The sequence below is a fragment of the Bos indicus genome, chromosome 19, assembly GCF_029378745.1.
Source record: "Bos indicus isolate NIAB-ARS_2022 breed Sahiwal x Tharparkar chromosome 19, NIAB-ARS_B.indTharparkar_mat_pri_1.0, whole genome shotgun sequence".
Lineage (NCBI taxonomy): Eukaryota > Metazoa > Chordata > Mammalia > Artiodactyla > Bovidae > Bos > Bos indicus.
Window position 1 is genome coordinate 30,898,713 of NC_091778.1, and position 25,036 is coordinate 30,923,748.

Consider the following 25,036-nt stretch of genomic DNA (forward strand, 5'->3'; position numbering starts at 1 on the left):
CCACCACCCAGCCCTCAGGCAGCAAAAGTCGGCTTCCCCCTGCCTTGACCCTCCTGTCGCCATGTCCCCCGTTGGCCACCTCATCCATTCCCTCACGGGGCCTAAGGCCTCCTTCTTCCCTCTCTACTTTTTCCTCCCAAAGTGTGAAAGCACCATGGCTTTCTCATCCTGGTGGGGCCTGGACTGTGGGCTCAGTGGAAACGTGAGTCAGGTTAGGGATCATCCCCCAAGCAGAACAGTCAACTCTAGAAAAGCAAGCTGTGGTCTCTGCAGGAAACTGGGAATGACAGTGAGTGAAGAGTTAACTTAGAAATGATTTGGGGGACTTCCCTGGTGGTCCACTGGTTTAAGAATCCACCTACCAATGCAGGGGACACAGGTTTGAACCCTGGTCCAGGAAGATCCCACATGCTGCGGGGCCCATGTGCCACAACCACTGAGCCCACTCACCCAACTACTGAAGCCCGAGCACCCCAGAGCCCGTGCTCTGCAACAAGAGAAGCCACCACGAGGAGAAGCCCGCAGACGGCAACTGGAGAGTAGCCCCTGCCCTCTGCAACCAGAGAAAGCCCACACGCAGTAATGAAGACCCAGCAGAGCCAAAACAATTATTAAAAATAAAAAAGAATTGCCCTAACCAGATCTTGTGGAAAAATGCTCCCTTCCCCAAGGTTTTCTTCTGATTGTAAAATTAATATTTATACAAAAATTTAAATTAAGGAAATAGAAGATGAAGGCAAATCATAACTTCCCACTCAGAGCTTAGTCACTGATGTTATATACTGCTTCCAAACATTGCATTAATATTTGTCTTTTCAAAATAAAAAGGAGCGACTTTTATGTATTTTTATTAAAGCAACACATGCTCACTGTAAAACCAAAATCCTGTCATACAGAAATGTAATTGTAACCACCTTTGCTTTTATTTGACAGACTGTGGACATCTTTCCTTGTCAAGGACTTCAGATTCACATCATCATTTTTTAAAATTATTTATTTGGCTGCGCTGGCTCTTGGGGGCTGTATGTGGGATCTAGTTCCCTGACCAGGGATGGAACCCAGGCCCCCTGCATTGGCAGCATGAGGTCTTAAGCCCCTGGACCACCAGGGATGTCCCCTCATCATTTTCAATGGGGCCACACAATTCCATTATGCAGAGGTACAATAATTTAACAAAGTTCACCTTTGAAAATATCATAGTGAGGAACACCCTTACCTCTTTGAACCTTTATCCGGTTATTTCTTTAGGATAAACTTCCAAAAATAGGATTACTGAATCTAATGCTTTTGGCACATATAGACATAGTGATCTGAAGGACTATATCCATTTACAGTCCCCCACTCCCACTGTGGAGGGCTTCACTTCCCGTCTTTGCCAACTCTGGGTATCACCACTCATTCGGGCCAGTTTTATAAGTGAACAAAGTGACTCACGGATGCTTTGCTTTCATTATGAGTGAGGCTGAACCTGCTGCCGCCGGTCATTTGCTGTTCTATGAATAGTCTTCATGTCCTTTGTCCTTTTTCTGTCTAAATGTTAATCATTTTCTATTTCAAGAACTTTCATATATCAGAGATTTTAGTAATCTCTCATGTATATTGCAAATGGTTTCCTCATTTGTTCCTCATCTCATGTGAGCCTCACAACATTCCTGGGGGGAGGGGACTGGCAGAGCAGGTGGAATTATCCCCACTTAATTGATGTGGAGACGGGGACTTGGTGAAGGATCCTGGCTGGTGGTGAGAGGCCCTGGGTGGACCATGGTTTCCTTGCTGAGTCTGGTGGCACCAAGCTGTCCTGCTGCTCCAGCAAGGGCCCTGACAGCACCCTTTAGTGTTATGGGGGCAGGAGAAGGGCTGGGTTGTCTTTCTCCACGTATGAGGTGCAGGGTAAATGTCCACGATGGCATGTGACTGGGAGCCTTTCCTCCCTGGACTTCCCCAGGTGGGAATCCAGAGCTGGATCCTGGCCACGTCTCTCTCCAGTCAGATTGAACCCAAGGAAACAGTGATAAACCCCAGCGTCTCCACGTCTGCCCGCTGGCTGCCACACTTTATACTCCACCAGTTCTATGTGAGGGTCCATTTCTCCTGAGCCTCCTCCTTATTGAGCAACATTCTTTTCAGTGTTTTGTCAACCTGAGAGAGAACACCTCCACTGATTTAATTTGCATTATTTGACCACTATTGTTTTTTGCTGGCTTTTTTTTTGTAGGTATGGCTGTGAACTATTTGATATTCTGTTCTGAACTCTTTATGTCCTTTGTCCAGCTCTCATGGGGTGCTCATCTTCTACTTCCTTATGGATTTGTAAACACTCCTTTCATATTAGTGATAGTAACTCTGTTGTATGATTTTGATTAAGCCTAGCAATGGCTTACTCTATGCTTTTTGCCTTTATTTTCATGTTTACAAAAGCTTTCACTACTATTTTAGTCTGCCTTTTATGGTTGAAGCAAAACAGAAGCTCATGAAGAAACTCCGGAGAAAGGGGCTGGAGTGGGGAGGGCAGGCACTTTAAGAATGGGTGTAGGTGGGATCTAAACCCAGGACGCCACAGACTCCAAAGCACTCATCCCAGACTCAGGAGCACATGCAACAGGGGGTTTAGGAAGAAAATACCAGCCCTTCTACTTATGTGCACATAAAGATTTTTACAGGAAAACAGAACATACATAAGGTGTACAAAAATATATTCAATTTATAGAATAATACTCAGGTATCCACTCCCTGGGCTAACACCACCACTTACTTGCTGTCTTGTCCTTTCAAATTTCTGTTTTTTTCCATATGCTACCCCTGACAACCAACTTGCCAAATACGTCTGTGCAATAGCACACGTATAATGAAAGTGAAAGTCACTCAGTTGTGTCCAACTCTTTGCGACCCATGGACTATACAGTCCCTGGAATTCTCCAGGCCAGAATACTGGAGTGGGTAGCCTTTCCCTTCTCCAGGGAATCTTCCCAACCCAGGGATCAAACCCAGGTCTCTCGCATTACTGGTGGATTCTTTACCAGCTAAGCCATAAGGGAAGCCCAAGAATACTGGAGTGGGTAGCCTATCCCTTCTCCAGCGGATCTTCCCAACCCAGGAATCAAACCAGGTCTCCTGCATTGCAGGCAGATTCTCCACCAACTGAGCAGGGAAGCCCACACGTATAATATATAAATCAGTAAATGTGCATATATTGGAGGAGGCAGGTCAGGCTTTTGACTTTCAGCGACCGCCCTCCCCACCCCCAGTCTCTGCCCGCTGGTTTCTTGCCCCGCCCACAGGCTTCCTTTGCTGCCTGGTTTGCACCCCGTGCTTCAATTTGCATATGGCTGGTGGAGGCTGCTCTGGCCGCCTTTCTTCAGCTCCCACTGCTGATTGGCAGGGCCTTCTTCTTCTTCTGTCCAAGTTTCAGGGCCGGCTCCGGGCTGTGGTGGGGGCGACCCTGTGGTGCAGTGGGCAGCACTGCCCCCCCAGGGACCCGCATATGTGGGCTGCTGCCCTCCTGCGTGTTCATTTTAAAGGAGGATGTAGCACTGGAATTCCTTTTTTCATTTCGTTAAGTTCATTAAGTTGCAGTAATCATTTTTAATAATCTTCACCAGCACAATATACCACCTTCGTTATACAGTCAAGTTTGATAAACCATGTATCTGTTTCCATACTTCTGTGATATGACCCATCTGTTGAATTCTCGGTATTAAGTCATCATGGCTTTGTAATGTATTTTAGTAACGATAGACAAGTCCTTTGTCCTTGCTGTTATTTTTACTGTCTTCCCTTATTTGCCTGTATCTTGAACTGTTTTTCACATTTACTTTTCCAGATTAATTTCAGAATCTTTTTGTTGAGCTCTTAAAAAAACGCTGCTGCAAAGTTTTAGTTCACTGAGAAGTGTATTGTGTGTGTACCAAGTTACATACTCCATGCTTGTCCCTGTCAAGGGTGGGACAATTCTTAATTCTTGCTGGGCTCCATAGCCCCAATCTCTTCTGTAACTCAGAGCCTTTCTGAGTCTGAGCTGACCAGGAGACTAGCAATTTAGCCTCTCCCAGCTTCATTTAATCTCATCAGCCGTTTAGGCTGACGGTCAAATGCTCCTCATCTGGTTTCAATTCAATATTTGAAAATGCTCAAATGGAAACACTGCAATTAACCTTACAAAGCCTCACAGGCTAACCAAACAGCATTTCTCTGCTTTTTGCTGGAATTACAGCCAAGTCAGTGCAGAAACTCCTGGTATCCTAAGGCTGAACAGAAGTTCTGACAGGGAATGATGTATGTCTTTGATTAAATTTTTTAAATGGAGTGATCAGTTACCAGAAAATGGAATCTGCTTACTCGAGAGATGCTTTCAAATTATGTGTTTCATGGAAGCAAAATTAATTAAAGAGCTTCCTGGTCAGGGTAAGATGAATTACTTCATTATTCCTTACTTTTCTCCGTTGGGGGGAAGTAGGAAGGCTCTGTGGTGTGGGGTGGAAAGCTGACATGCAGAGCAGTGGCTCTCAAACAGTAATGTGCACAAGAATCACATGGGATCTCGTTAAACTACAGCTTCTGACTGGGGACGCCTGCGTGGAGGCTGACTCTGCATTTCTGGTCAGCTCCCAGGTGACGCTGCAGGTACAGGACCACGTCTCGGTAGCCAGGTTGGAGACAGACTGGCAGACGGGTTCCCCCAGCCCTTCCTTCTTACACAGCAAGGGCAGGCGGGATGCTCTCTACCACGTCTGATACGTGATGACACCACGTCCTCCAAATCACCACAGAGACCTGGGAGCCCAGCAGATGCAGAGCCCAGGGGCATCGAGACTGGGGGGCTTGCGCCCCGACTACAAAGTTCAACTTGGCCTCATACCTCTGAGTCATCCTGAAGACACTGGATAGGGGCCCCCAGCTGCAGACCGCCCCCACCAGGAGTACTTCACACGGCTCGTGTCTAAGGACAGCACCCAGGACTCAGCAAGCACACAGACCACCAGCCCCACGGCAAGACTGACAGTGACCTAGTGCCTCTCACTGCACCTGCAGGGAACCTGCCGGCTCTGTCCTCTGGTTAGTCCCCCCTTGGTGTCCCGGGTCCCAGAAAGCACCCCCAAGCCTCTCAGAGCGGGACCAGCATTCGCCTCGACCTCTGTCTGCTCTCCTGCAACTCTGAGTGGTGCTGAGGAGCCCTCATCTGATGGCCTGTGTCCCCTCCCAGCCCCGTTTTTCCGGCCCCAACCCACCTCTGCTTCGTCAGAGCTCTCGGAGGGTCTCCGTTCAGCCCCTTCTTACCTGTGACCTGGTGGTGCTGGGAGTTCGAGACCCGGTCTAGGCTGTTGCAGCGAGGGCGCATGATGGCCGATGCCTTCTCTACCTCATGCTGTTCTCTCTCAAGCCTGGCCTTCAGGAGAGCTCTTTGTCCCTTCTACAATTTTTTTTTTTTTTTTTTGAGCTATAAACAATCAAATGCATACATCTCAAGTTTATACTTAACACCTCTTGAGCTACACGAGTCACCAGCCAGCTCCAGCTCCAAGCATCTCCACCGCTCCTGGAAGGCCTCTGGGCCCTCTGGCCCCGCCCACCTCCTGCCACAGGTGAGCACAGCTCTGATTCTCAGCACAACCATCCATTAGTTTTCCCTGTTCTCAGTGTGTCAACTCGTCCGCTGTTTCTCCTGTTCTGCAAATAACAAACCCAAGACAAGTGACTTGGTCTTTCTGACCTGGTCCTATAACTGAGAAGGACTCTGTGGCCTTCTCAGAACAGATTACCCTTCCCCTGTCCACATCCCCAGTCCACCTCCTGTCTGCAGAAGAGCTTCTGCCTCCTTGGCCTTCCCCGAGTTCCAAAGAGTAAAATTAATCCGAGAAGCGAGAAAATACAGAAAGGAAAAGAGTCAAGACTTAGTTTAGCCATTAAGAAAGTCAAGGTCCTTCAGTTCAGTTCAGTTGCTCAGTCGTGTCCGACTCTTTGTGACCCCATGAATCGCAGCACGCCAGGCCTCCCTGTCCATAACCAACTCCCAGAGTTCACTCAGACTCACGTCCATTGAGTCAGTGATGCCATCCAGCCATCTCATCCTCTGTCCTTCAGTTGCTCCTAAAGGGCTACAGATAATATTTTGAGCCATTTCCTTTGCTTTGCAGATACGGAAACCCCCACAGGTGGAAGAAACTGACTGCATGTTGATCACAAGCACACAGACCCCAGAGTAGTTGAAGCCAGGTTGATGGAGTTGACTCCTGATTACCTCACCACCAACCAATCAGAACAATGTCCTCCAGCGGATCACACACCCCATGACACCTTCTCCCTCACCATGTCTTTTAAAATCTTTCTCAGAATTTATCAGGGAAATTTAGGCCTTTAGAGCATGAGCTACCTGGACTCTCTGTTCAGTGCTGCGATAAATGCTGCACTTCCCTTCACCACCAAGGGGTGTCAGTAGACCGGCTTTACTGCCTATGGGTGAGTATTTTCTGCTTTATTGACTATGCCAAAGGCTTTGACTGTGTGGATCACAACAAATTGTGGAAAATTCTTAAAGAGATGGGAATACCAGACCATCTAACCTGCCTCTTGAGAAATCTGCATGCAGGTCAGGAAGCAACAGTTAAAACTGGACATGGAACAACAGACTGGTTCCAAATAGGAAAAGGACTATGCCAAGGCTCTATATTGTCACCCTGCTTATTTAACTTATATGCAGAATACATCATGAGAAATTCTGGGCTGGAGGAAGCACAAGCTGGAATCAAGACTGCAGGGAGAAATATCAATAATCTCAGATACACAGATGACACCACCCTTATGAAAGAAAGTGAAGAACTAAAGAGCCTCTTGATGGAAGTGAAAGAGGAGAGTGAAAAAGTTGGCTTAAAGCTCAATATTCAGAAAACTAAGATCATGGCATCTGGTCCCATCACTTCATGGCAAATAGATGTGGAAACAGTGGCAGACTTTATTTGGGGGAGCTCCAAAATCACTGCTGATGGTGATTGCAGCCATGAAATTAAAAGATGCTTACTCCTTGGAAGAAAAGTTATGGCCAATCTAGATAGCATATTAAAAAGCAGAGACATTACTCTGTCAGCAAAGGTCCATTTAGTCAAACCTATGGTTTTTCCAGTAGTCATGTATGGATGTGAGAGTTGGACCATAAGGAAAGCTGAGCGCCAAAGAATTGATGCTTTTGAACTGTGGTGTTGGAGAAGACTCTTGAGAGTCCCTTGGACTGCGAGGAGATCCAACCAGTCCATCCTAAAGGAAATCAGTCCTGAATATTCATTGGAAGGACTGATGCTGAAGCTGAAACTCCAATACTTTGGCCACCTGATGCACAGAACTGACTCATTGGAAAAGACCCTGATGCTGGGAAAGACTCAGGGGGGAGGAGAAAGGCTGGCAGAGGATGAGATGGTTGGATGGCATCACCGACTCAATGGACATGAGTTTGACTAAGCTCTGGGAGTTGGTGATGGACAGTGAGGCCTGGCGTGCCGCAGTCCATGGGGTCGCAAAGAGTTGGACATGACTGAGCGGATGAACTGAACTGAGTGGGCCCAAGTTTGATCGGAGTCTGACCTGAATACCGTGGTAGGGGTGCTGCCCGGCTATTTCACTCTAAGCCGCTTGTGTCCTCCCTGACTGGGTGCAAACCCAAACCCAGAGTCACACTCGTGATGTGGACAGGACACCCCTCCACAATGAGGTGTTGTGGCTCCTAGAAAGCAAAGGACCCAATTATAAACTTGACTTTTCACTGACTGGATATTCAGTGATATTAAACAAAAACAGATTAACTTTTTTTGGTGTGATAAGGAGACTGTGGTTATTTTTCAAAGACTAAGCAAGATGTGCACACATGCGGGACTGGGTAGGAGGGGGTGGAGGTGTAGAAGAAATGAGCTCAGCCGTGTTGAGAATTACAGAAGCTTGGTGATGGGCATATCAAGTTCACTAAACTAGGCCACTCTTTAAAATTTCCCACTATAAAAAGAAAAAGCTTTTCTTTCAATTAAACATTCACAAAGATGTTTTCCTGAAATATGATACAGGGTGAGTGACTTTTAACACCCCCTGAGGGGGTGACATTGGCACCCACAGACTCCTGCATGGTCAAAGCAACAGTCACGGTGGGCACCCTGGCGGGTGGATCAGATCAAGCACTGCTCTCAGCCCTTCCAGGGCCCCCTCAACACTCAGAACAGGGTCCCTGCCATGAACTCTGGGGCCTGACACATATGGCTCCCGGCTCCTTCTCCAGCCCTCCTGTCCCTGAGACTCACCAGCCACTGTCACACTGGGCTCCTGCTCTTGAGTGCCACACACTCACTCCGGGGTCAGGGCCTTCAAGCTGGAAGGTCTCCCCAGATATACGGCTCATTCCGTTTCCAAACAGCCCCCTCCCAAAGGAGTCCTTCCATGACCAATCACACCGTCACCCACCCTCGTTGCTCTCCAGCCCTTACCTTCTTTCTTCTTTCCAGCACCTCTGACTATCTGACCTGCTCTATGTATTTCACTGTTGACAGTCTGTCTGCCACACTGAAGATGAGCTCCCCTAGCAGGAAGGTGCTCAGTCCCTACCCTACCCCCTGCCCGTCTCCAGCACAGAGGACAGGCCAAGACACAGCAGGGAGGTGCTCAGCCCCCTCCCGTCTCCAGCACAGAGGACAGGCCAGGACTCAGCAGGGAGGTGCTCAGCCCTCTCCTGTCTCCAGCACAGAGCTCAGGCCTGCACTCGGCAGGGGCAGGGAGGTACTCAGCCCCCTTCTGTCTCCAGCACAGAGGTCAGGGAGGTACTCAGTCCCCTCCTCTCTCCGGCACAGAGGACAGGCCAGGACTCAGCAGGGAGGTACTCAGCCCCCTTCTGTCTGTAGCACAAAGCTCAGGCCTGCACTCGGTAGATGGGGAGCAGATGCACAATCAACACCGAAGAGACAGACACGCAGGCTGCTGAGCAGAGCACCTCTAGAAGGGTGTCCTGGAGCCAGACATGAAGAAATGCTCGCTCATGACCTGTTGATGGACCCTCAAAGGCAAGAAGGTACCACCTTGTGAACCGAGTGTAAGCAGAAATGGCACAGAATCAAACCAACTTTGCCCGCAATGGGAGGAACCAGGCCTCAGGACAATCTGAGCAGTGACACACAGCGACTGGCTCCTGAGGTCAAAGTGGGAGTGACACACCACTGCTAAAACCAGAAACGCTTGACAGAAACGGTCATGGTCTGATAGAGCAGCTACACCCGTGGTCAAAGCCCTCGCGAAGCCAGGAGCGCTCCAGCCACCCACTGTCCTGAGCATCACATTCTAGAACTTGGGAGAACTGCCTCCTCCTTAGCAGACTCAGAGCTGCTGGAAGTCCAACAGCTTCACAAGGCCCCAGCGCCCACCCACTCCTGAAGCAGAACCTGCTCTGACCATGACCATGTGCTCACGCCCTGCTGTTCCTGTCAGGACCAAATGCCTCCAAGGTCCTGGCTTCAACTTGGCTTTTCCCACAACTCTTCTAAATCTGGACACCACTTAAGAAAGCAGGTGTGAACAGTTCAGTAAGGCGAGGTAACCAAACAGCTTCAGGTTCAGCTATGTGTATCGGGGTGGGGAAACAGCAAGAGGTGGGGGTTCCAGGCATTAGGATACAGACAGGCTCGAGTTGGGTAAGGGTGGAGGGAGGGTAAACACACACACAAACCCACTGTTGACACCACCTGTTAAGCAAGCCCCAAACCACCACCCTCATTAGGACCAAAAATAACATGAAGCATCACTCCCTGAGCACGTGCTGGTGCTCTACACTGCTTCTCTTACCCTCACACCGACCCGGCCCCACCAGTGCTCTTAAGCTCCCAGGTTACAGGTAAGAAAAGGAGGCTTCGAGTTACCTTAGCACCGTCAGGATTGAAACCAGACTGGTTTCAGCACACGAGAAACTATATGAGGTGGAGAGCCAGGCTGTGTGCATGCACTGCACAGCAACTGCACCTGCATGGGGGAAGCCAGTCTGGCCAGCTCTGAAGGTCCCTGGCCTGTGGTTCCCAGTTCCATGTTGTCGTCCTGAGAATGAAGTTTCTCCAACATACCTGAAATGATGGCATCATTCAGCAATGGTGAGGGGTGAGGGAACAACCGAAGCTTGCCCTGAAAACATTTTTGCTCTCCAGTTAGTCCACTACGTAACTTTGGCATGAGGGGGCTATTTTGGGCTACCTTCGATATTTACCAAATTCAATAATTAACTATAGAAAAAATATAACAAAAATAACAGCTATGTAAAAAACTTGAGTGGCACATGTGCTAGTTGAAGTGTTCATAACTGGAGCCTGAGAACACAGCCCGAGTAGGTCCTTAGTATTCCGGAATGACACCCAGCCAGCATTTAACGGCAGCTGCCTGTGAGGATGGTGGCGAAGTGCTGTCTAGAGGCTTGAGCTCGACCTTGACCTGTTAACGTTTAATTTTTTAAAGGGACACGTTGGTGGATTTCCAGTTCAAAGACTAAAGTTGAAGATTCAAAGGAAATGCATCCAAAGTTTCCTGGTGGGTGAACAATGCTGACTTAAACATTCCAACTTTTCTGAATATTACAAATGTTTATGTTACAATTGTGGAAAGATTAATCACCTTTAAAATACAGTCTTAAAATGAACAGAAAACAACCCGTAGGTTCTAAAGGGGAACATATGGCTAAAGAGGTTATTAATTGCACCTCATTAATAGGAATAACCACCCATATCTCTACAGAGTAATGTAACTAAGAACCACAGGCAAAATGTATGAGCTCAATGGATGAAGAATGCTTGCGTGACTGGTCTTTGAAAGGGTAGCTCTTGCAACATACACACACTCATACGACTTAACTGTGCCATATGCAAAAAAAGAAAAGACATTATTTAGAGCAGTACTGGTGATCTGAAAATTTTAATTTCTTTTAACCTTATATTTAAAAACAACATAAGATATTTTACAATCTCTTATACAGATATTCACAAATTCAAACCATTTACTGGGTTCACATCAGCTGTCAATCCACACAGGGTTTTTACTGGTATTCAGCGAGTCTCGGCTCTTAGACCTGAAGTATCAGCTATCTCACTGATAGCCAGGTGCACACAGTACTTTCAGGCCTGCTGCATGGACAGGATTTTTGTAATTTTCAAATAAATGCCACTTCTTAAAATAGTAATTCCACTTAAGAGTCCAGCAAAAACACAACCCATCCAGGTCAAGGTTTGCCAAGTGGTATTCTATTGAGAGGCAGCCTTGACTTTAATTTCCGGAGGCTTAAAATGAACGGGTGCCGCATGGCCACAGTGTACCCCCTCCCTGCATCAGCTTTTGTCTGGCCCCCATGAACACCCCATGCTTCCCTTGTGGCTCAGCTGGTAAAGAATCTGCCTGCAATGCAGGAGAACTGGGTTCGATCCCTGGGTTGGGAAGATCCCCTGGACAAGGAAAAGGCTACCCACTCCAGTATTCTGGCCTGGAGAATTCCATGGACTGTATAGTCCACAGGGTTGCAAAGAGCTGGACACAACTGAGCGACTTTCACAGGCACCCTACAGCCCTGGGACAGGCAGGGACCTGACCACAAACTGGGACCCAACTTCTAATGCAGATTCAGGAGTGAGGCCAGCACTTCATCTCTGGGAGCGTCCGCCCCTGCATAGAGACATTTGGACGTCATCTCTGAGGTCTTCTGTCCAACTTCTAAGCCTTTAAACTTGACGCTGGAATGAAGAGCAAATAAACGGCCTTTTTCAAATGCTTCTGTTCCTTTTCTGGATCATGACACAGGCTCTAACCTGCAACAGCTGAGAATGAAGATTGAATTTTCTCCGGTATAAGCTGCTGCAAAGTGATCTGCACAAATGTTCTGTGGCTTAAAACAGACCATCTTTTTACATGTCTGGCATTTCAGATACTTAAGATCTTCTTTGTTATGTGAGACTCGGCTTTTACTGGGGCTTCCACTGGGGTTCAAAGTGTAAAGAATCTGCCTGCAATGCAGGAGACCCAGGTTCTTCTAAGTTTCTCACCTCCTTGACAAGGTTCCCAGGAAAGTCATCCCAAACCAATGACTTCTGCCTGCGTTTAGGTTTATATAAACTAAATCTGGGTAGTTTTGTATGAAGGAACCAAAGGGAGAATGGTACTGTGGCAGTCCTCTAGGTGCTGTCACAAAGCATGACTGCCCCAGCTCCTGAACAGACGTCGTCTCATAGCTCTGGCACCCAGAAGCCCCTGATCCAGGGAAGGGCAGGGCTTGTTTCTTGCCTCTCTCCGTGTCTTCACGTGGTCTTCTCTCAGCCTGTGTCCCAATCTCTTCTTGTAAGAACAGGAATGCTGGATGAGGGCCCACCTGAAAGGCCTCATTTTAACATCTGAGACCCTATCTTCTCACAGTCTCATTCTGAGGCACTGGGGTTAGAACTTCAATGAACATATGAACAGCTTAGCCCAGAACAGCTCGAGTTTGACTTTCTTCACACCCCTTCATGTAAATACCTGTAGTAGGTTTAACTTAAGTATTGAGAAGAGGATTTAAAACCCAAAAGATAGAGCCATGTCACAGCAACAGAACTGATGTGAAGGCAAAGTCCACGTCTGATGAGGCACCACACCTGTCAGGGTGTGTGCAGGCTGGCAAAGGCTCTGCAGCAGCTTCAGGTGGAGAACGGTGATAAGAGAGTGAAGTCCAGACTTCAGGGAAGTTAAATTCTGAAATAAAAGCCAGCGTCTCCCTTAATGGCTCTGACTCCAGCACTTTGTGGATGGACATGCCAAAGATGAGCAGAGTCCTCACCCAGATCCAAACCTGCCTTCCCCACATCCCTCCCACTGACCCCCAAAACAGCCTCTGAGGCCCCAGTCCCCAGCCATTGCATCAGAGGAACCTGGGTGGCAAGTGTGAACCCAGCCCTGGGCCCGGGCACCTGCACTTTAACAAGACCTACCTACCAGCCCCAAGAGCTGTAAGCTGTCCCGTCTGCACCCATGAGAAAGGCCATGCTTGTCCAAGCTGCAAAGCTGAGCACACCTTTATCTCAGGCAAATGCAGTCTAGCACAGGCAGGCGGGTACTCTGTACACGTGCATGGTCCATATCCTCACACCCTCCGGGAGGTCCCTGGAAGCCCCACACATCATACTGCTAAAAATCACAAGAAAGATCCCTAGGGAACCCGATCTAATAGTTTGTCCCAAACAACAGATTCCCTCTGAGTAAAATCACACTGCAAACAATGACAATGATTCTCATTCACAAGGAAGACTATACTAATGCTTTCAAGCGTAAAGATTAATTATGAATGTCAGAGAGCCTGAGCTGATTGCATCAGCCACCTCAAAGAGGAAAGCAAGCGACACTCCTCCTGGAAACTCAGTACAACCTGTCTGAGCAAGGCCTCAAGACTCCAGACAGGCAGCCACGTGACCAGAGAGCCCCACTCATGTGGGGAGATGCCTAGGATGCGTCTTTTCCAGCTGTATCCTTCCCTGAGGTCCATTCCACTGGTTTCAAGACAAATGGGTTCTCTGGTCTCAAGGCCACAATTTGGGAGACTTTGGGTTGTAATCTATACAGTTCCAAGAATTCATCCTTGATGAACCCAAGTGTAATATGCCCTGTCCAAAATTCAGATTTTCTCCTGGTGTGAAGTCCTTTCTGTAGGCTGCATGTATGTACATGTATGTACTGGCTCCTACAGGAGATGAAGTCCTTCCTCTTTGGCAGGAGAATAGAGCATGGCTAGGCTGCGTTAGCTATTAGCTCTTTTTCCTGTGGGTCCTCATGTGTGCAGCAATTGAACCAGCTATTTCTGCATTCTTCTTGTTCTGGCCAAAATAATCTAGAAATTCACCATCTGGTCCAATCAAGTACATTATGATTGTATGATCAACCTGCAGAGAAAAGGGGAAAGGGAAGGATGACAAAAAGTTCACCAAAATAAGCTCCTTACTGTACTGAATGAATCCTGCAGGTAAGACACTAACTTCTGCAGCATCTATTATTTCCATCATTTAGGGAATGGGCCTAAGTCTATTACAGTCAATTCACAACCACAAATTATCTAAAATCTTTTGTTTCAGAAATTTGCCCTAACTATTGCTTGACACATCAAGCGAGAACTTGGAATTCTTTCAGTTCAATCCTTAACACACTCATCTACACAGTTCTGAAGAAAGAACACACTTCCAAGAAATGGCTGCTGCTGGCCTTCACAAAGCTGTGGATCACTGATGCCTGCTTGGAAAAAGTCCATGTTTACGAGTAAAACATTTTATCTGACCCCTTAACCACATCATGAAGAGATATCCCATGGAATTAAAAGTGTTGGTAAGAAATTACTTTCTTTATTAAGTTCTTGGGTATGTTCTTTTATGTTTTTGGAAGAACTAGGTATCATTCATCACATCCTAAATTCTATTTACCATGTTTTATGAGAAAAAAGCCAGACCACTAACCACTAAACACATAACATATATAAATTCCAACACAGTATTTAGTTCGGATATTAGTGGTTCAAAAGGAAACATGAAAATGAGCAGAAGACTTGGCCCTTGGAATCTTTGGAATTTATTCCAGGCTTGACTGCTATTTGGCAAGACAAAGACAGGAATGTGATCACACATACCAGACTGGAGACACCCCAAATATACCCGGACACACATGCTATGTCTGTGAAGTTGTCATGCTTTTACACACACACATTTGTAAAGAGAGAGCAAATGGAAAGAGTCACTAGCCTACTCACATCGGAAAGAATGCAGAGCCAGGGGCCCAGACAGCTGCTGCTCTCAGGGGTCTGGGGATAACTCACCTCGGGAGGGCAGGGGCCTGCATTTCTCCCAATAGCTGACAGTCAGAACGAGGCCTCCAGGCATCTCCTGAAGCCCTACTCCATAGCTCACACCTCTTCTTTTTTCATCCCATTTCTTCCTTACTCTTACTCTATTCTGTTCTCTCTCCTCCTTAAAAAACCAGAATTTCAGTGTGTGTTTGGCTTAATTTTATGAGTATCCCTCATATAAATTACATTCTAACACATAGTAAAAATACTGTCCCACCCAAACTGTCAGACTGGTCAGTGGCCATGTCTCAGTGTTCACTGGGGTCATGGGCAGAGCAAATCATCATGCTTCCACTGTAAACTTCGAGTAGTTTCTAGTGCAGAGAAAGGATACTACCATCTGCTGACAAGCACCTCCATGTGCCATCTTAACCCAGGAGACAGGTATTATCTCCTCTGCAAGCGACAAACAGGCTCCAGGGGGGCAAGTGACATAATTAGTAAGTGCCACAGCAAGCTTAGAACCTAGATCTACCCCATTCCAAAGTCCATAGTCTTTGGACTGTCCCACCTCCGTCTCTGCAGGAATGCTGGGGCGCAACCACGCAGTGTGTCTAACATGCAGTTTGTACACATACATACATACTCCTTCAGACTCCCTAGGTTCTCCTGAGGGGGCGCCTCTGCCACCAGGTCCCGCTGGATTCTTGCAGACAATCCTTTTGCATTTATCAGTGTGTCAATACCCACCCATTTCTTTTTATGCAAAAGTGACAACACATTATGGGGCTTCCCTGGTGGCTCAGTGGTAAAGAACCCACCTGCTAATGCAGGAGACGCGGGTTTAATCAATGGGTTGGGAAGAGCCCCTGGAGAAGGAAACGGCAACCTACTCCAGTGTTCCTGACTGGGAAAGCCTGTGGACAGAGGAGCCGGGCGGGCTATAGTCCTTGGGGTTGCAAAGTCAGACACAAGTGAGTAACCACCACCACACTATACTTTTTTCCCCACGTGGCAATATACTGGATGTTGTTCTGTATCAGTACATGTATAGAAGCCTTTTAAAAAATGGTTGCTTGGTTTTCAGTCCATTTACAAACAATGCTGTAGGTTTTATCTGTAGGGCAGATTCCAAAACATAGGGTCTCTAACCTAAAAAGTATTTAAATGCTTTAAATGCTGATGATAATACAAATGGCCTTCTGAAGAGTGTGTATCAGTTGAATCCCATCAACAAGGCATGGAAGTGCCAGTGGGTCCAATTTCACTCACTGTAGTGTTTTCTCTTTCCGTAAATAAGATCATGACAATATATTTGGCCTTTCTGATCCAACAGGTGAAAGATGACATCACATTATACAACTCACACTTCTTTTATTAAGACTGAACATCTCAGGTTTGAAAGCCACATGTATTCTTTTCCACAAGTGTTTTCTAACTAACACTTAGAAAATAATAAAACATTACACATATCACACGATGGCTTGCACATGTAGCTGTCAGGAATGTGTAGCACGTTCAGGTTATGCACACTATGGGTCTGAGGACGCCATGAGCATTCAAAGCCAGAAGCTCATCTCTGTCGCTACTGAGATTAAAAAAATCTCCTTCCTTTACCTCTCCATCTTAAAAGCACTCCCTCACTCCCTGCATGTCCTTAAATCTTAAGTTCCCTTACCATCTACTCAAGAAACAAAACCACACTAGTTGAAAAAAACCAAGAAGCTGGAGAATGTCTCCTCCTACTGGTTGATTTTGCAAGTGTATAGCAGTGAACGCACTGATTCTTATCAAAACATTGCATTCTATGGTAGATCAGTATTTATTTCTCAAAATGGGGTCTCAGATGGGTTCTAGAGGGTTTAAGAGATCTCCACAAGATTTAAATATTCACATTTTAAAGATTAATACCCATATTCTGGATTACCTGCATGCCTATCTTAGGGTACACATGTCAGCACCTGTGTTTGGTTTATGTTTATGAGCTCACTGGCACCTTGCCTTTCACTGCTGGTTATGGTCAGACAAGAAAAGATGAACTCTTACTAAGTGAAGACCAACCAGCTCAAAGGTTTCAAAGTATTTTTATCTGTCTGTCTGCCTATCTACCTGTCTACTGCACTGCTCAACCTGTGGGATCTCAGTTCCCCAACCAGGGACTGAACTCTGGCCCTTGCAATGAAACTGTGGAGTACTAACCACTGGACCACCAAGGAATTCCCTCAAGGTATTTTAAATAAAAAACGATGAGAGTCAGTTGCCAATAGAGGTGGGTGTCTGACAGCAGTGTGACCCAAATCACTTTTCCTGTGCTAAGCAGTGCTCTGGGTTCAGCAAAGTATCTCTTAACATTAGCTGAATGTTTTAACTGAGTATTTTAGGTTGTTTGGTCTAATCTGTAAAATTTAACTTTAGAATTATGAGCTATAAGCACAAGACTAAGAAGTGTTAACTAGTTGACAATTGTGTGTATGTTTAATTTAATAAAGCTGTTCAACCCTGGAAGTCTGACTGACTAGCTCAAATGCTCCCACTATTATCAAAGTTAAGTTCAAAACCAGTCAGTACAACTCTCTTTTACAGAAAGATAAAGAAGTCTAAAAAGCTCTTTCTCCTTGGCTTCTTCTCATGCTGTTAGTGTGACAAGAGGAAACCACAGTAGGTCCTTCTACTTTGCTTCAACTTAGAGTATAAGAAAAAACGCTGATTTTTCTCTTTTTCTCTCATGAACTCAAGTTTCCCTAAGTCTATGAGGCACCAGAACTAAAAATAAGATTACTATGTGGGTTTAAGGCAAAGGGACCAGAAACACACCTTTAATTTAGGCCAAAGGCTATGGGGCACCCACATGCTCCAGGTTCAGAGGTGGTGGGGAAATCACAGTGGGCTGTAGAGGTAGCCCTGCAGTGAGACGCTCCCTCTGCACATCCTCCTGGAAGCTGGCCATGGTCCTGCTGACACACCAGTGTTTCAGGGTCCTGACTGCCTTTCTACAAAACCAGCTCTGCAGCTGGAAAGTCTCTTATGATTCATCACTTTGTCACAACAATATTTCAGAGAAAATAGAGCATGGCAACCGAGGAAAAATCTTGAAATAATATTAAAATACAATGTAAGCGCTTCATGTGATAGGGAAGTATGTCCATGTTGGGAAGGAAACTGGGTGGGTAGGGGTGGTGCTTATGCTTCACTGAGAAACCACTGACAAGAAGAGGAACAAGGTGACTGAGACTCCTGGGTACTGCTGATGAATGTGAAGACAGCTCTCTAACGTAAGGGCTGCAGAAGAACCACCTAATAGAATTTGTTCTTCATTTTAAAAAAGCATATTGAACACCTAATTATGCAGAGCCTAACAGTTGCAAATGCAACTAAACACAAAATTATGTAAATGTATAAAGTTGATATGAAAAGAAATCTTATAAAAAGTAACTGCCTATGGCTTTCTTTTCTCCTGGTTTTCAGAATTCTTACTCACTCAACCCGAAAATGCAGGTCCCTAAGGCCTAATACTGCTTCTCAAAAGAAGCATATTTCTTAAACCTCTTCATTAGGGGGCAGAGAGAACCAATAGTGTTTATAAACTAAAAATGAGCTTTGCTCAAAATGATTATTTTATCTCTAGTGAATTTAAGATAGCCCAGATTTTAATATACTGCTCTACAATTTTACATGGCATGAGAAAAGTGGGCAATTAAACTATTAGAACAAAAAATTTAATCATCCTTCAAAAACTATATATACTTTTCTATCCTCTCAGATCAGATCAGATCACTCACTCAGTCGTGTCCGACTCTTTGCGACCCCATGAATCGCAGCACGCCAGGCCTCCCTGTCCATCACCAACTCCTGGAGTTCACTCAGACTCACGTCCATCGAGTTAGTGATGCCATCCAGCCATCTCATCCTCTGTCGTCCCCTTCTCCTCCTGCCCCCAATCCCTCCCAGCATCACAGTCTTTTCCAATGAGTCAACTCTTCACATGAGGTGGCCAAAGTATGGAGTTTCAGCTTTAGCATCATTGCTTCCAAAGAAATCCCAGGGCTGATCTCCTTCAGAATGGACTGGTTGGATCTCCTTGCAGTCCAAGGGACTCTCAAGAGTCTTCTCCAACACCACAGTTCAAAAGCATCAATTCTTCGGTGCTCAGCCTTCTTCACAGTCCAACTCTCACATCCACACATGACCACAGGAAAAACCATAGCCTTGACTAGACGAACCTTTGTTGGCAAAATAACGTCTCTGCTTTTGAATATGCTATCTAGGTTGGTCATAACTTTCCTTCCAAGGAGTAAGCGTCTTTTAAGTTCATGGCTGCAGTCACCATCTGGAGTGATTTTGGAGCCCAGAAAAATAAAGTCTGATGCTGTTTCCACTGTTTTCCCATCTATTTCCCATGAAGTGGTGGGACTGGATGCCATGATCTTTGTTTTCTGAATGTTGAGCTTTAAGTCAACTTTTTCACTCTCCACTTTCACTTTCATCAAGAGGCTTTTGAGTTCCTCTTCACTTTCTGCCATAAGGGTGGTGTCATCTGCATATCTGAGGTTATTGATGTTTCTCCCAGCAATCTTGATTCCAGCTTGTGTTTCTTCCAGTCCAGCGTTTCTCATGATGTACTCTGCATATAAGTTAAATAAACAGGGTGACAATATACAGCCTTGGTGAACTCCTTTTCCTATTTGGAACCAGTCTGTTGTTCCATGTCCAGTTCTAACTGTTGCTTCCTGACCTGCATACAAATTTCTCAAGAGGCAGATCAGGTGGTCTGGTATTCCCATCTCTTGAAGAATTTTCCACAGTTTATTGTGATCCACACAGTCAAAGGCTTTGGCATAGTCAATAAAGCAGAAATAGATGTTTTTCTGGAATTCTCTTGCTTTTTCCATGATCCAGCGGATGTTGGCAATTTGATCTCTGGTTCCTCTGCCTTTTCTAAAACCAGCTTGAATATCTGGAAGTTCATGGTTCACATATTGCTGAAGCCTGGCCTGGAGAATTTTGAGCATTACTTGACTAGTGTGTGAGATGAGTGCAATTGTGCGGTAGTTTGAGCATTCTTTGGCATTGCCTTTCTTTGGGATTGGAATGAAAACTGACCTTTTCCAGTCCTGTGGCCACTGTTGAGTTTACCAAATTTGCTGGCATATTGAATGCAGCACTTTCACGGCATCATCTTTCAGGATTTGGAATAACTCAACTGGAATTCCATCACCTCCACTAGCTTTGTTCATAGTGATGCTTTCTAAGGCCCACTTGACTTCACATTCCAGGATGTCTGGTTCTAGGTCAGTGATCACACCATCATGATTATCTGGGTGGTGAAGATCTTTTTTGTACAGTTCTTCTGTGTATTCTTGCCATCTCTTCTTAATATCTTCTGCTTCTGTTAGGTCCATACCATTTCTGTCCTTTATCGAGCTCATCTTTGCATGAAATGTTCCTTTGGTATCTCTGATTTTCTTGAAGAGATCCCTAGTCTTTCCCATTCTGTTGTTTTCCTCTATTTCTTTGCACTGATCGCTGAAGAAGGCTTTCTTATCTCTTCTTGCTATTCTTTGGAACTCTACATTCAGATGTTTATATCTTTCCTTTTCTCCTTTGCTTTTTGCTTCTCTTCTTTTCACAGCTATTTGTAAGGCCTCCCCAGACAGCCATTTTGGTTTTTTGCATTTCTTTTCTATGGGAATGGTCTTGATCCCTGTCTCCTGTACAATGTCATGAACCTCATTAGTTCATCAGGCACTCTATCTATCAGATCTAGGCCCTTAAATCTATTTCTCACTTCCACTGTATAATCATAAGGGATTTGATTTAGGTCATACCTGAATGGTCTAGTGGTTTTCCCTACTTTCTTCAATTTAAGTCTGAATTTGGCAATAAGGAGTTCATGGTCTGAGCCACAGTCAGCTCCTGGTCTTGTTTTTGCTGACTGTATAGGGCTTCTCCATCTTTGGCTCTCAAGCATCCCTAATTATTAAGGAATCTGCTATCATCTCAGATTATTTACCGTTTTCATTTTGCTTTTAAAGCCAGTTGCCATGGAAAGCTTATAAATGTCTGAGACCCGGGCGCCCGCCCAGGTGTTGAAACTGAGCATTTACTTACTATGTAGTCCTCATCTTCGTCCTTGGGGCCAGGGCTGTAATATACTCTGAATGCTCTGGCCACTTGATCGATCTCTTCTTTTGTGCCAGTCAAGCCAATCAGTTTGGGAGAAAATTCTAAATAAAAAATGAGAAAGACAGTGAAAAAGAAGAGGCAAAAAACAACCATCCCTACTTCAAAAAACAGTTATAAAGCTACTGCTACTTTCTTCCTGTGAGTCCCTTAACAGTTTTTCATGTTTCAAAGAAGAAATTAATCTAAAACAAATGAAAAATTCCCTCTGTGATATATGTCACATTCACCAAGACAGACCACACTGGAATTAAACCAGAAATCAATAGCAGAAAGATATCTGGAAAATCCCCAAAACACATGGAAATTAAACACACTTCTAAATAACACAAGGGCCAAAGAAGAAATCTCCAAAGAAACTAAAAATCAAAATGGAAATACAACTTATTGAATGCATATAGTAGAAAAGAAGACATAAAACGTATGAGTTTCTACCTTAGGATCTAGAAAAAGAGAAAATTAAATCCAAAGTATGCAGAAGAGAATTAGAGCAGAAATCAGTGAAACTTAAAACGGGGTATTAATAGAGAAGAGCAATGAAACCAAAAGTTCTTGATAATGTATGTCAAATCCTTTCATGATTATCTAATAAAGCTGGAAGCAATGTATTCTAATTATTTGTCTTAACTTTTGTTAACTTAGTTGTTTTTAAACATTTAGGTATAGTTCTGAGATATGCTGAAGTTTAAAGATATTCTTATGAATTAAGCACGACAGTTTTCCATTGCATCATATGAGAAAAAACTTGGCTGATGATTAGTTCATGCCAGGTCAAAATACCTGTGCCTCATTTTCCAGCACATAATCTCACAGCATGCATTTGCTATTAAGTTTTTGGAATATTTATAAGTAAGCTGGGGAAGTCACTTACAAAACTTGGATTCATCAGACCACTGAGCTGAGTCCAGCATTTAACAGCAGCACTTTCTTTCAAAGGGAGAGGAAACCCATTATCATTCTCTGGTCTAACTCATTCTAAATTGAAAAACTGCTCAGAAACTAAAAAAGCAAGGTGGTTTGTCTTACTTCCCCATTCTCTGAGTAAATGAAGAGAAGCTAAGTGAAGCCTGAACTAGCTGCACATCCAAACCTTTTAAAACAATTGCTGAAACTCCAGTAATTTTCTAAATACCAACTTAAATACTTAAAATTCTCCCCAAATGCAACTAGAAATGGTATCATCATCAACCACTGTACTTACTATGAAGAATATTACCATAGGGTCTTGGTATTTCCATTAGGTACAGCAACTCAAACATTTACTCATTTGGGGATACCTAAGTTTGGTTAATATGTGATGATAAGTAAAAGTCAGTATGACACATATTTAAATTTGAGATCATTTATTACCCAATGAGTTACACCTGCTTTTAAAAAATAACAATGCTATTGCTCCAATTTCTGACACACCTGTAAGCTGTGGATATAAATTCTGCTTACATATAATAAAAATTCTAAAACTTCAATGAGAAAATAATCCTTTGTAATCTTGGGTTAGGCAAGTATTTCTCACAGATGACACCAAAAAGATTATCCATTAATATAAAAGAACAAACTAATAAATGGAACTTCTCCAAAATGGAAGTGTGAAGTGAAAAGTTAAAGTCACTCAGTTGTGTTTGTGAATATACAGTCCATAGAACCCTCCAGGTCAGAATCCTAGAGTGGGTAGCCTTTCCTTCTCCAGGGGATCTTCCCAACCCAAGGACCAAACCCAGGTCTCTCGCATTGCAGGCGTATTCTTTACCAGCTGACCCACAAGGGAAGCCCTCCAAAATGGAAACTGCTCTTCAAAATACATGGCTGACATGACAAGCCATAGGCTAAAAGGAAATATCAGCAAATCATACACCTGATAAAACTTTTATCAGAAATATAAATAATAAACAAATACTTAAGTAAAATGAAACAAACAGCTCATAAAAATGAGAGATGTGGAGACACTTTACCAAAGACATACAGATGGCAAGTAACGGCATGAAAAGATGCTTAATATTAAAAGTTATTAAGGGAAATGCATTATTAAAACCACAATGAAACACCACTAGAACACCTACTGAAGCGGCTAAAATTAAAAAGACTGACCCTACCAAGTGTGGCAAGGATGTGGAGGAGCTGGAGCTCTCATGTGGTGCCAGTGGGAGTGTAAAAATGCACAACCACTTTGGGAAAAAGTCTGTCAGCTTCTTAAGAAGTTAAGCACTCACCTATTACAGGACCTAGCCACTCCACTCCGAGGTATTTACTCAAGGGCAATGAAAGCATGTGTCCACACAAAGACGTGCACACAAGTGCTCTCAACAGCTTTATTTGTAAGGATCAGAGACTGGAAATAATTCCAATGTCCATCAATGGGATACTACTGAACAAAAACAATGAATAAACTATTGATACACACCATAACATGGATGAATCTCAACATAATTACACTGAAGGTGTGTGTCTGTGTATGTGCGTTAGTCACTCAGTAATGTCTGACTCTTTGTGACCCCATGGAGTGTAGCCCACCAGGCTCCTCCATCCATGGGATTTTCCAGGCAAGAATACTGGAGGGGGTTGCCATTTCCTTCTTCAGGGGATCTTCCTGATTCAGGGATTGAACCCAGGTCTCCTGCACTGCAGGCTGGCTCTTTATTGTCTGAACCAACATGGATGAATCTCAACATAATTATACTGAAGGAAGTCATTAAAAAAAACAGCATATACTGTATAATCCCATTTACATAAACTTATAAATTTGCAAACTAATCTGTATCGACAGAAAGCAGATAAGTGGTTGCCTGGAGATAGAAGGTAGGTGCAGGCGAGAGACATGAATAGCAGGGGCACGTGGAAGCTGATGGGGGTGACGGATACATTCACTCGGACTGTGGTGATGGTGTCCCGAGTTCTTACATGTGTCAAAAGGAACACACTATGCTGTACTTTAAGTACTCTTTTCATATATCTCTCATTACATATGTTAAATAATAAAACATACAGCAGGTCTGTCATAAAACACATTTGAAAATAACTCAAAGTTCTCGAGGGTATGTATTAGGTGTCATATAATAAAAATAATTAGAAAACAATTCATTAGTCCTTCTGACCAGTAGCTTAAATCAATTTCACCATAATTAAAATCGAAATTCCTGATTTTTAAGCACCCACGTTCCAGGCATTAGTATAACTACAAAACCTGTCTGATCAGATTTTTACTTATTATTATTATTATTATTTTTTTGCTTCCAGTGTTCAATCACACGAATTTTAACAAGTCATTCTTTTCTTTCCTTTTACATATTTTCTCTTAATTGAATTATATTTAATTGAATTACAGCTGATTCACAATACTGTGTTCTCATCACTTGTTTTAGCTGAAAAAACTTGAATTCAGAGAAATTACCCAAACTCATAAGAACCTAAATTTTCACCCTTAATTCTATCATAATTTCTAGCCTTTAAAAGTACCTTCTAATAGGCTTTAACTACATGTTGAGATGATTGAACTGAAATTCTTCCTTAAAACAGCTATGTGTTTATCATTTATACTTTAGATTTATAAAATATGCACTGAGTTAAAAAATGTGTTTATATTTAGTTATTTTTCTTTAATCTCCCAATGAACATACTCTCAGAATGCATGTTTGCCCTAATTTTACGAAAGGGAGAATGAGGTTCTGAGCTGGAATCAGAAGCAACTGAACTTCAGTTCAGTTCAATAGCTCAGTCATGTCCGACTCTTCGAGACCCTATGGACTACAGCACACCAGGCTTTCCTGCCCATCACCAACTCCCAGAGTTTACTCAAACTTATGTCGACCGAGTCGGTGACGCCTTCCAACCATCTCATCCTCTGTTGTCCCCTTCTCTTCCTGCCTTCAATTTTTCCTAGCATCAGGGTCTTTTCCAATGAGTCAGTTCTTCGCATCTGGTGGCCAAAGTATTGGAGTTTCAGCTTCAGCATCAGTCCTTCCAATGAATATTCAGGACTGATTTGCTTTAGGATTGACTGGTTAGATCTCCTTGCTGTCCAAGGGACTCTGAAGAGTCTTCTCTAACACCACAGTTCAAAAGCATCAATTCTTCGGCACT

The 25,036-nt window shown here is 44.3% G+C and overlaps 1 protein-coding gene across 3 annotated transcripts in view; it reads right to left on the reverse strand.

The window, feature by feature from the left end:
* SCO1 (synthesis of cytochrome C oxidase 1) overlaps positions 1–25,036 on the reverse strand; it is a 31,175-nt gene continuing 6,139 nt past the window's right edge. The window contains exons 5-6 of one of the 3 annotated variants that reach the window (XM_070773095.1): positions 20,891–21,006; positions 1–10,073 (exon numbers count right to left, since the gene is read on the reverse strand). In XM_070773095.1, the coding sequence (XP_070629196.1) occupies positions 9,924–10,073; positions 20,891–21,006 (266 nt within the window). In that variant the 3' untranslated portion in view covers positions 1–9,923. The other 2 variants (XM_019981427.2, XM_070773093.1) reach the window with 2 other exon arrangements.